This window comes from Antrostomus carolinensis, unplaced genomic scaffold, assembly GCF_000700745.2.
Source record: "Antrostomus carolinensis isolate BGI_N321 unplaced genomic scaffold, ASM70074v2 scaffold14592, whole genome shotgun sequence".
Taxonomy (NCBI): domain Eukaryota; kingdom Metazoa; phylum Chordata; class Aves; order Caprimulgiformes; family Caprimulgidae; genus Antrostomus; species Antrostomus carolinensis.
Genome location: NW_010300268.1, coordinates 55,548 through 67,564, shown reverse-complemented (window position 1 = coordinate 67,564; position 12,017 = coordinate 55,548). Strand labels below are relative to the sequence as shown.

Sequence of the window (12,017 nt, the reverse complement as noted above, 5' to 3'; positions counted from 1 at the left end):
TGCAGAGCCTTTCTACCCTCAAGCAGATCAAGATGGCCACCCAGCTTGGTGTCATCTGCCAGCTTACTGAGGATGCACTCAATCCCCTTATCCAGATCATTGATAAAGATGTTAAACAGGACTGGCCCCAAAACTGAGCCCTGGGGAACACCACTTGTGACCATCTGCCAACTGAATTTAACTCCATTCACCACGACTCTTTGGGCCTGGCCGTCCAGACAGTTTTCCACCCAGTGGAGACTGTGCCCGTCCAAGCCGTGAACAGCCAGTTTCTGCAGGAGAGTGCTGTGGGAAATGGTGTCAAAGGGTAGGAAGGCTCTGCAGAGCCTGCAGACAGTCTACCACTGTCTAGGTAGACAACATCCACAGCCTTACCCTCATCCACTAGGTGGGTCACCTTGTTATAGAAGGAGATCAGGTTGGTCAAGCAGCACTTGCCTTTCATAAAGCCATGCTGGCTGGGCCTGATCATCTGGTTTTCCTTTATGTGCTGCATGATGGCACTTGAGATGATCTGCTTCATAACCTTCCCCAGCACTGAGGCCAGACTGACAGGCCTGTAGTTCCTCAGATCTTCCTTCCAGCACTTAGTGTAAATGGGCATCACATTTGCTAACTTCCAGTCAACTGACCTTCTCAGTTAGCTAGGGCTACTGATAAAATTTGTCAAAAAAATTGGTCAGAATCATACTTCCTTTCTTTTCTACAGGTTTATTTAAAAAAAAAACCAAACTGTAGGCTTATAGGGAGCAATAAATGGCATGTATGTTCTGTACTCTTAAGGTCCCTTTACTTAAAAATAAAAAAACCCCACAAACAAAACATCCACAAAAAACAAACTCAGACTTGGGGCATTTTTAAAAATTTGCATACCCCAAACTAGGTGATGGGTATAGAATCAAAGTTTTTAAAGATGTTTATTCCTTTTATCCTTCTAGACAATCCTGTCAAGCTCCAGGTGTTGGAGATTGCCTCCGCCAGCAATTAGGGTCACGTCTTGCATGGACGCTGACTGCAAGCCAGCCTTCTTTACAAAGCGCTACCTCAAAAGGCTTTTCAAATGCCGTCTCCCGTGGTGTGCCGAGGTCAAGGCGAGAGGGGGATACAAGTGGTGAGCGAAGATGTGTTTGTTAAAGATCTCTTTTTGCAATTGTTATCTATATCCTCTTTTTTTTTTTTTGTAATCATTTTGAAATAGTTTTATAGCATGTTGAATTTTTTGAAGAGTGTTTTGCTAGAATGTATTTGATAGACTAATAGAAGCAAGACCAGTATATTTGGCCACAATCTCTTTGGCTGTTTGTTAATTTCTTTTTGCAGTGATTTGTTTGATAATGTGTTCCGTTCTTCTTAAAAGACTGGCTTCATTGCAGTGTTTGTCAGAATCAAGTCATTATGGTTTGTGAGTAATGATCATGCTTTTGATAATCAGAAAATGCTACTACTTTTAGAAAGTCAGAGCTCAATGAATAGAACTTGTTGAAATAGACTCATCCATTTGTGATTCTGTCTTTTAAAACCTGGAAATGTGCACTGGAGTACAGAGTTCTTAAAACTCTTTTTTTCTTTAAATTAGAACACTGTTCACGGTGGTTGTAGTTGGAGCAATTGACATAAAATATTGTCAACAAAACAAAAAATACATAAATATTCCTAACTTACTTCCTTGATTAAGTCGTTGTGAACTTGAAACTGATGCCTAGAGGATCTATTCTGAATTTACTTGAGTGTAACTAAGGAGAAATTGTTTAACATACTATCTTTATGGCAATTGTGTAAATTTCAACCCACTCTACTTTTACTGTAAAAGTGGGAGACTTCTAAATAAGAGAGCTAATGGCAGCTATTGGCATCCTACAGTGCTGTTATTCTCTGGCAAAGAAAGAAATGTGGGTTTTTATGGGTTTTTTTTAATAACTCCTATATAAAGAAGTATGGGTAGTTAGAAGCTAAAATACAGTCTGTCTGCTAGCCCCTACATCTTTATGAGTAACAGTGCACAAAGCAACAGCTTATAGACCAGAGTTGTACTGGTATATCTGAGGGCAGCATTTGTCATTTAGAACCTAATTAACAATGCTGTTGATGTGCAAGAGTGCCCGTGTGTGTAATATGTATATGTATATATACTTACAACTATATGTTGTTTTTATATACATGATGGATTTACTATATGTAAATATAGAAAAAAATATAAAAATGCATAAAATCTAGCACTGCCTCTTACTTTTGTTGTACTAATTGTCATAAAGAGCAGTACAAACTTGTTTCCGTAGCAGCTGTGGCTCTTGATTCTTATGTGGGATGGATATAAGGACTGACAGTTGTCTTAAATGTAGTTACTTGTTGCTGTAGAAATAGAACTGCATTCAGAATATAAAAGGCTATTGTCAAGAAGATATATTTATATGAATTTGAACTTCTAACTAATTAAAAGTTGTGGGGTTTTTTTTCTTTCTAAAGTTGGTTGCTGTTAATTAGGGTTTTCTTATTGCTACACTTGCACAGACAGTATAATCAGGAGCATTGTATGGCTGATATTAATACCTGTTGTATTATTTACCAATTGAAGAAACGTGCACTTGAATCTTCTACCATTTCACTAAGAGTTCCTAAAAGGGACTGGCTACTCTCGTGCACATCGTGGTATTATGTGGGGAGTCTGAGTTTTAAACAGCATCCTGAGGTGATGGCTACTTTTGTCAAAATAAGAATAGAATTTATTTTTTGTTGTTTTTGTTCTGGGAAAAGTGGATTGTTGTGGAGGCAAACTGATGAGAGTAAGAGTGCTGTCAAATTTGGGAGAAGCATGTTGTATCATCTCAATTTCTGGATAGTCGTTGTTGAAATTGTTTAATTCTTGATATCTTAAAGGCAGTTACAAAAGCAGATGGTGCTGTTTCACCCATAAAAGGTAGGATTAGTTGCACAGCACCTTTTTCAGTCTTCTGTTTCCTTTAAATCAATAAATATCCTAAATCTCCAACATAATCTAGCCTCTAACTAGAGATATGAGCCAGAAGCAAATTGTATGCTGCAATAGCAAAAGCTTTACTAAATCAAAGGTATATCTGTCTTCAGAAACAGCATTTACACTTTTCTGTTTGCCAGTTCTATAGCTGTTACGCAGCTCTCAGGCCGGTTTTGATCAATCTTTTCACTGAGCATTGGCATATGTGGAAAGCCAGTTTTAAACAAGCAGCTCTACCATCTGGATTAACTCTGTTGTTTTCCTAGCTGAATGTAGAAGAGATTAAAAACAAGAGATTTAACAACTTTGTCTGTTTGTTCAGAGAATGGTAAAGGTATTATGGTGCTTGCCTTGGAACTTATACTGGTGATTGAATCAGAAAAGATAATAAGTTAAGAACTGGCTGAAGTGTTGGTTAAAATATAACATGCTCCATGCCATACAAGTTGACCTGCTCTGAGAGAATCAGTAGAGGCAGGTAAAGATAATTCTTGGCTTTCCTGTCAGTTTGTTAAGAGGACTTAACACATTTCTTGGCAGGTTATAAACACAGGCTTTGTCTTTTGTGTTGTTTGTTTTTGGTTTGTTTTTTTTTTTACTAGGCTTCTAAATAGCTTTTTGAAGTTGTAACCAAAACTAATTGTTTCAACAAATCTAAATACTGGTTGTTTTTTTGTTTTTTTTTTTTCTTTCTAGGCTCTGTTGAAATAACTGAAGCAAACCTTGTAAGAGATGTTTTGTATGTCTTCCAGGGAATAGATGGCAAAAACATCAAAATGTGTAATTCTGAAAATTGCTATAAAGTGGAAGGAAAGGTACTGTATAGTGACTTGTATTTCTTATGTGAGCAGAGAGGTATGTAGGGGAAAATAGCCATGAAAAATATGTTTTAAAAAAAGTTAAAATATTATCACAAGTCCTTACTTGCCCCTCCCCAGCATTTTTTTTTTTTTTGTTAGTACAACAGAGTAGTTTCAACTGTACTGATTTAAAATTGAGTAGGTTAGGTCCCAGAAAGAAACTGTAGCATTTCACAAGATGTGAATAGACTCCAGCTATTAAGCCAGCACAAAGACTCCGAAGTTATGGCCTAATTCCAGGATTTTTGTCATAATTTCCCCTCCCCAGTATATAAGAATGAATATAAAGCAGAGACAGGCTTTTGACCACATTATTATTGGATTAAATTGAGCAGCCTGAGATGTGGAATGGATGGTAGCCACTTGATGTTATGGGCTTGTTTACAACTTACAAGTGATCAGATGACATCAAGCAGATCGCCCAAGAAAGGACTGGTGATAGAACTGAAGGAGAGTGTGTTCAATTCCTGTTGTTGATAGAAAATCCAGCTGATATGAATTTGAAGGAAAGTGTCACACAGGGGAAGCTTGAGAGAGAGAAGATCTGGCTTTAAGGTGATGAGATGTTGTTTTGGTAACTGATGGGGTTAGCAAACAGGACAGACTCCAACTTAACACCAGAAACAAACGTATTTGACTCTAGTTTAAGACATGGAAAAAAGAAGAATAAGCAAGGTACAAAGTTAAACAGGGTAACGCACCTAATCATTACTACACAAGAGAAAGCGCAGTGATTAAGAAAGAAACATCACCAATTGCCCAAATACTGATCATCAGCCAGATCTGTGCCTCAGATGGGGAGTCCCCGTCACAGCGAAGGATTTGGACAGCCTTTCCCTGCCAATTGGGAAGTCCTACGCAATGCGTCCACTCGTAGCTGAGGTCTCCATCTTTGCTATGAGAAGCTCCTGCTTTTATACAAACTAACAAATTACGCAGACAGAAAGGCACGGTAGCAAAAGGAGCAAAAGTTTCACCGGTTTATTTCATGCTGATGTGATACAGGTTGGGAAATTCACTGAAAAGTCAACTCTAATTTAAGGCTTATAGTTCAAGCCTTTGTGTATCAGATGTAAAGTATATTTGAAATGTGGAGGAAAATAAACAAGGAGAAGATTGGGTCAGCTTAGCAAAGAACAAAGAAATGGAGCTAGTTGCTTTAGCGTCTTGTCCTTATTCAGTATTTAGACAGTACTGCATCACAATTCAGTTTCAGCTTCCTAAATGGTTTTCATGTTCTTGTTCAAATGGAAAGACAGTGCTTCTGTTTTTCACTTGTATTAAGAACTTTATGCTATGACAATATGACATAGTCCTAAAATGTTGGGGAATTGATTTTGGACCATTTCATGTGCCAAGATTACAGTAGACTTACTGTCTTAATGGTGATGATAACTGACCTAACTTCCTTTTCTTTTCCTTAATAATAACAAAAAGAGAAATGTGTAATTGTTCCCCTGTAAATTTATAATGACATTTAGGACTGCTTAGTGGAGAGAAAAATGAAAAACTTAAATCAGTTAACTCTTGTTAATAAACAGATTCTTAAGGATGTCATCTTCTGCACCTGTAGATGCCTCAAAGTTTGTAATTCCTCAACGCCTGCACTGAGTTAATTAAGTTCCATATGTCAGTTAGGTTATATATAGCAAAGGAAAGACAGCATAATAGATTTTTTTAGTGGAATGTGGAAGAAGCTTAATCAATGATTGCAAAATTGCGCTATGGGTTTAATTAGTTTTCTGTGTGGTTTTCATATCAAATAGACTAGTTTGAGGTGAAAAACTGTTTGAACTCCTAATTCTGTTAAAACAGGGAGTTTGATTATTCAGATGGTTTGTGGTCAATAATACTTTTTCCTGAGAAATATGTGTCTTCAGTCATTTTTGTGAAGTCAGTTGTCTTCCATCCTTCTTCCTTATTGGCACTTGTATTGAACTACTGGACCCAGTAAAGATGAAATTATTTGACTGACTAGAGCTGCAGCTGGAACTTTTTCCGATGAACAAGGAGGATCAAGATCACACGTCCTCTAGCTGCGTTGACTGCATATTAGGCAAAAAAGTAGTCAAAGCATGTAGTTCTCCCTCAGCTGCACAAAGAAAATGTCATTGTATACAACCTTTTTTTTTTCCAGAAAGAAAAACACTTTCCAAGCTGTTATTCTTGCTTGAATGTTTTCTAATGTCAACATTAATATTAGGTCTGTTGATGACATTTAGCACTGTATAAGCTAGCAGCTTCTGATTTGTGCCAAGAGATACAAATGTAATAACACTAAATCAATTATGCTTGTTCCTCATTTGATTCTAGCAGATGTGTATTGTACTTAATGCTTGCCAAGCACTCTGTAGTGGCAGAATTCTAAATGGTTCTTATGTCATCTCTGTGGTTTTAGCTGCAGGCAGTTTCTATGTCCAATCATGCTTCTTTGGGATACAATTTATCCTGCAGAAGTTCAAGAAGTTAAAGCTGTGCCTGTATATCTAAACAAGAGGGCCAGGGACTGAACTGTGGTCTTACAACCAATTGCTGCTGCCTGGTTCAAGCCTATGCTGCTGTGGCTAACACTCTGCTAGCTGATTTTTATCTTAGAGAATGCCTGTGCTGCTAACTGAAAGGGTTAATGGATGAGCTTGATTTCTGGTTCTTTGACAGTCCATTTAGCTTGCACTTCCTTGCTTTGATTTCATAGAATCATAGAATCACAGAATGGGTTGGGTTGGAAGGGACCTTAAAGATCTTCTAGTTCCAACCCCCCTGCCATGAGGAGGGACACCTTCCACTAGACCAGGTTGCTCAAAGCCTCATCCAGCCTGGCCTTAAACACTTCCAGGGAGGGGGCATCCACAACTTCCTTGGGCAACCTGTTCCAGTGTCTGACCACCCTTACAGTAAAGAACTTCTTCCTAATATCTAATCTAAACCTACCCTCTTTCAGCTTAAACCCATTTACCCTTGTTCTGTCATTAATTGCCCTTATGAAAAGTCCCTCCCCAGCTTTTCTGTAGGCCCCTTCAGGTACTGGAAGGCTGCTATAAGATCTCCCCGGAGCCTTCTCTTTTCCAGGCTGAACTCTCTCAGCCTGTCCTCATAGGAGAGGTGCTTCAGCCCTCGGATCATCCTCCTGACCCGTTCCAGGACTGTTCCAGCTGGCTTTCCAAGTTATAATTGTCTGTAGAGGTAGGACAGGCCCAAGTGCTGTGGACAAAAGTCAGTCTCTGCCTCTTGACCTAACACATCAGTCAGATTGAGTGTTTTTCTTTGTCCAATAAAATTTTGAAAACTTAACGCTGGTGTTCTTGGGGAATGTGATAAAATGTGGTAGAAACAAATCTCAAGTAGGAACACAAGGAACAGTGTCTTACGTGTTGGTAATATAAAGGAAGAAATGTGCTGATTCAGATGAAAATAGTAGTAGTAGTTAAATAGGGTGTTGGGACTAAGGCAGGCTTGCAGGGTGAAGTGAGATACCTGATGTAAGAAAAGTAGAAACAGACTAGTAGAGCTCAGAGGGGCACATGATTAAATAGCTCATAAAAGCTGTTACTGGTAGATCTGACTTAAACTTGGAATTTGGATTCTGTAAGTTTTGGTTCCTGATACCTACTCTGGCATTGGGTCATTTGTCTTACGTTAAAGGTTTGTTTCACATATAGTAGTAACTAGTTATTTTCTCTGGGTTTCTTTGTTAGTTTCAGTCATTGACTCTTCTTGTAGAGCTCCAATATTTTCAGTCTTGCTGATTATCAGGATAAGATGAAGTGTGATTCTATATCGTAAAATTTCAGATTTCTTCCTCTTTTCTGAAGACCTTTTTCTTACTGCTGTAATTGCCTAATGTAAAAAGAGTGTATGAATACTGTTACATTAAGATTTCCAAAAGGGAAGGTCACAAAGTTGCCAGTAGTTTGTTGCTGCTGCCTTTTCAATGCTTATGTGTATAAATTTAATGCTAATTACGTGGCTACCTGCTTTTTTTTGGCACTACCTCTGCTGTAGAATGCAAGATAATTGTTTCTTGAACTGACTTGTTTTATGAGACAGAGCAGTTTTCGTGAAGAAGCAAATATTGGCATGGTAAATTCGACTTAAAATTACAAGTCATTGTTTCTGTTATTTTTGTAGGTGAGCTTGTCCAAATCTCTCAGAGATACTACAAGCAGACTTGCAGAATTGGGATGGCTACATAATAAAATAAGGAAATACACAGACCAGAGGAGTTTGGATCGTGCATTTGGACTCGTGGGACAGGTAGGTCAGCTAAAAAAATTGATTTTGGTACATTATTTTGGTCTTGTTTCCCTTAGAAGCTGCTGAGTAAAATGCAGTACTAGAATGATGCATAAACTGTGGAGCTTGGATCATTCATCCTTTGATTCACTCCTTTTATGGATAGCCACTTTTGGTATGGGTCATAGTCTGAAGGCAAGGGAAATTTATTTGCTCTTGCTCGTCATAAGAAGGAGTTGTCCCCGTCGTTTGTAGCTGGAAGTCTCATGCATAGATTCCTTTTCTTAATCTCCTTTTTTTTAAAAAAAAATCATATTTTTAAAGTGCTCATGCATGTTTATAAACAAAAACATTGCTTAAATGGGGTGGTGGCATCTCTGAGCTAATTAATCACCAACTCAGTTGTTAGGGTGACCTACGCAGGAGTCACTCTTGTCAGCTAATGTTGATGTTCGTGTGTTAATACTGCACTAACTTACATAAAATGCAAATACCCCGTTATCGTCTGCCCTTTCTTTTGAATACAGCATCAAAAGAATGTCAATTTTTGTTTTTATAGGTTTCATCATCATGATTTGTAGTCTACAGTAACTTCACAGCTGCTGTAATACCCAAAACCACATTTACTGCTAAGGCATTCCCGTTTCCTCTCACTTGCTCCCTCTGTAAAACTGGATATTATCCCTTCTGACTCGACAGAAATGTTATCCTTGCCTCTAGCCATAACATCCTACCTAATCTGCCAAGAAATTGAAGTGCTTCTCCCTTCAATCTAATTTTTCTTAAGAGGTCAGTAGAGACACTGTAGTGCTTCCTACTTTTCTAATGTTTTATTCTGTTCCCTTCTATCTCCTATTCCTAGTAACCCTTTTAGTTACATATAAATAATTATTTTTCTAGTGATCCAATGCTGATTTCCATGTTTTATATGGTAGTGCTACTGTATATGCATTTTCTTCAGGCTCTCCCCCTTCTATCTGGGTGAAGTTTCTTATTCTTTATCTAGTAGCTTCCTGCTTATGCTTATTTATACTGTCTCTGGCTTTAATCTTCAAGTTTACACCAAGGGGAGAACTTTAATTCTTCAGTGAATTTAAATGTGCAATATCTTAGCTACCATATGCAGGTTTCAGATCCTGTGCAGAAGGCTGTGCAGTTAGTTAGCTGAATCTGCATAGCTCTAATACTGTTAATTTTGCTTGAGGCAAGCACTTATATGTTTCTAGGACACAAGTATACAAATAAAAACATATATTCTACTCCTGCTGTCAGTATCTGGGCAAAAAGAATATGTACCATTGCTCTGCGTGGCTTTTATAGCTGATTATATCAGATGCTGCACACTGTGCATTAAGAATTTAGCACAAGAATATGTGCATTGTAAAACATCTTTTGCTTAATGTTTTAAAAGAATGCTTATGTAAACAGCTGTTTAAACCACACGTAGCATAAGATATCTGTCACCTCTTTTATTCTGATTCCGGTGACCTTTTACCACGCAAAATGTCAGGTATTGACAATTATTAGGAGTAGAGATATAACAATATACTGCACTTTAACATCATATTCTTCTGCCTTTGCTGCTTAGTATCTAAGTTCTACTTTCTCCTCAGAAAGCAAAAAGAATATTCAGCAATGAAATACAACTTGCCTTATATTTTGACATTTTGCCCATTTAGATCCAATTGAGGCAGTGGGCATTTTAACTCTTTTCTCTTGAACAAGCATTCTGTTTCCTTCCTGAATTCTCTTTTGCTGTAGACCAAATCAGAATTCTAGGATAATGTCCAGTTTTCTATAACAGTTTGGGAAACAAAAATATGTAGTTTGTAATGCAGGAATTGGCACTGGATGTAAATTTTAACTTCTAAAGCTTCTCTAAAAAGTTGATGGCTGGTTAGATCCTAAATCCTGTTGGCTACTAAAGTCAGTGATTACTGTTCTCATTTTTTGAGTAGATGTATAGTGTCTTTGAGTGTTTTCTTGGAGGCTCTACTCTGCCCTCTATCTTGGCAAGTGCTACTTTAATAGGTTCAAAAAATGTACTGAAGAAGCAAGTGAGAAGAAATGAAAAGTGGAGTTTCACATAAAGGGATTTCTTTTTGCCCTTCAGTGTCCTCTGGAATAAAATTAATTTCAAATTTCTTTCTAATTTATGACATTGAGTTGCAGAAAGGAACCCCCTTTCATTTGAAGGATACAATGGCAAGATAAATGATTTTTTTTTTTTCTGGGCTTCTTAGCCTCTTAACAGGAAAGATTTATTTTCTTCTTGTGCTTGTAGTAATGATTTCTCCCTTGTACATACTCTAGTGAATAAATATTTTACTTTAAGCTCTTGGGTTCTTTTTGTGTGAGGTTAGCCTTATTTTTTACAAATTACTTTAACTGTGATGATTTTAAAAGGGGTTGAGGAGAAAATCCTGGGGAATTTCCTACTAAAAAAAGTCCATTAAAATAGATATCAAAATCGTTATCCAAGAACTGATTAAGAAATCAATTCTGAAGAATTTGTGTGTGTGCACAAAAGTGCTCTCCAAAAAACCAGACACACAAAAATTCTAAAAAACCCCCAAAAGTGCTTAACGTCCAGAATTTTCAGCTCAGTCCAAACTTAATGAGCCATATTTTTAATTCTGTTTTAGAAAATGTGTTGCAGGAATTTTTTTAGTCTTTATGTTAGATTAAGTACATTACAAAGACAAAGCAAAAACCCTAGTACTCCAAACCATGGAAAACTATCTGTTACTAAACAAGTATTATTTCAGGAATTGTTTTTAAAACCTACCTTTATTTATTTATTTTTAAACAAAACAAAGTAGCTGTGCTTAGAATTGTTTTGCGAAGATAAATCTTTGCTTTAGTTCAGGGCTGTTAACTTCTGCACGCTTTACAGATTTCTTGGGATATACTTGGCATTCTTAATTTCTTCCATGTCAAGTGAAGAATCATATATGAATGTCAACTGATAAAAGGCCAAAAATTTAGAGTACTTGATCCAGCAGCATTTACTGGGCGTATTCTTCTGTGAGCATTGTATTTTCTTGTTCATGTCATATAGTCTATACCATAAATATAATGGTGGTTGGCTAACTCCTGTGTTTTGTTTTTAGAGGCCTTCCTACAATTGAAACTCTATTACTTTACTACATACTGTATTTTACATAATTATTAAAGAAAATTTCTTCTGGGTCATGTTATGATTTGCGTATCCCTATGATAATGTATCTATTGAGAGAATAAATCTATTTGGAGAGTAACACTTGTCATAGTTTAATCTGTTGATAGAATGAAGACAGCGAAAAACAAGAAGTCACTTGACAATGCATATATGTTCTTGGAAAAGGTCTGTGTGTCTCTTAGGGAAGCACTTGTACATTGGCCAGTTTTCTAAAGATGGCTTTTGTGCTGAAGCTTCTAGCTTGAGTTGTTTTAGGAAATTTCTTAACTACCTTTGCAGTGTGGTGATAGGATAAAACTTACTCTAGATTAAACCAGAAAGATTTTTCCTGAATTTTTTTTTCACCCTTCTCTTTCAGAGTTTTTGTGCAGCCTTACATCAGGAACTTAAAGAATACTACCGACTTCTGTCTGTTTTACATTCTCAGGTAAGTTAAGTTGTTCATACTTAACTTTATTATAGTGCTTTGTGTTACCTAAATATCTCCTAAAAGGTATCCCTTTCAAAAGGGGAGGGTGTACAGCAGTTTCTATTGACAGTGGACATGATTCTCTAACTCACACATTTCTTACTCTTTGGATGCATGTACCAATGAATATTTGTCTCTTAGAAATTCACTGTTATTTGATGTGTTACATAAATGAGGAATATAATGTATATTTCTAAGCCTTTGTCCCTTTTTTGCATTGTTTTTGTCAGTTTCATCTTGTTCAATACCTTTAGCATTCAAATTGCAAACAGCAGGACACACGTTTGAAGGGAGAAAAAAAAT

The 12,017-nt window shown here is 37.0% G+C and overlaps 1 protein-coding gene across 1 annotated transcript in view; it reads left to right on the top strand.

Annotated features, from left to right (window-relative positions):
* Positions 1–938: 938 nt before the first annotated feature.
* Positions 939–12,017, top strand: part of TUBGCP3 (tubulin gamma complex component 3) — a gene marked incomplete at its 5' end in the record, with an annotated part of 34,036 nt that continues 22,957 nt past the window's right edge. The window contains 4 exons of the mRNA XM_010163080.2: positions 939–1,111; positions 3,668–3,786; positions 7,960–8,085; positions 11,604–11,672. Of these exons, the coding sequence (XP_010161382.1) occupies positions 939–1,111; positions 3,668–3,786; positions 7,960–8,085; positions 11,604–11,672 (487 nt within the window). The remainder of the gene's footprint in view (positions 1,112–3,667; positions 3,787–7,959; positions 8,086–11,603; positions 11,673–12,017) is intronic.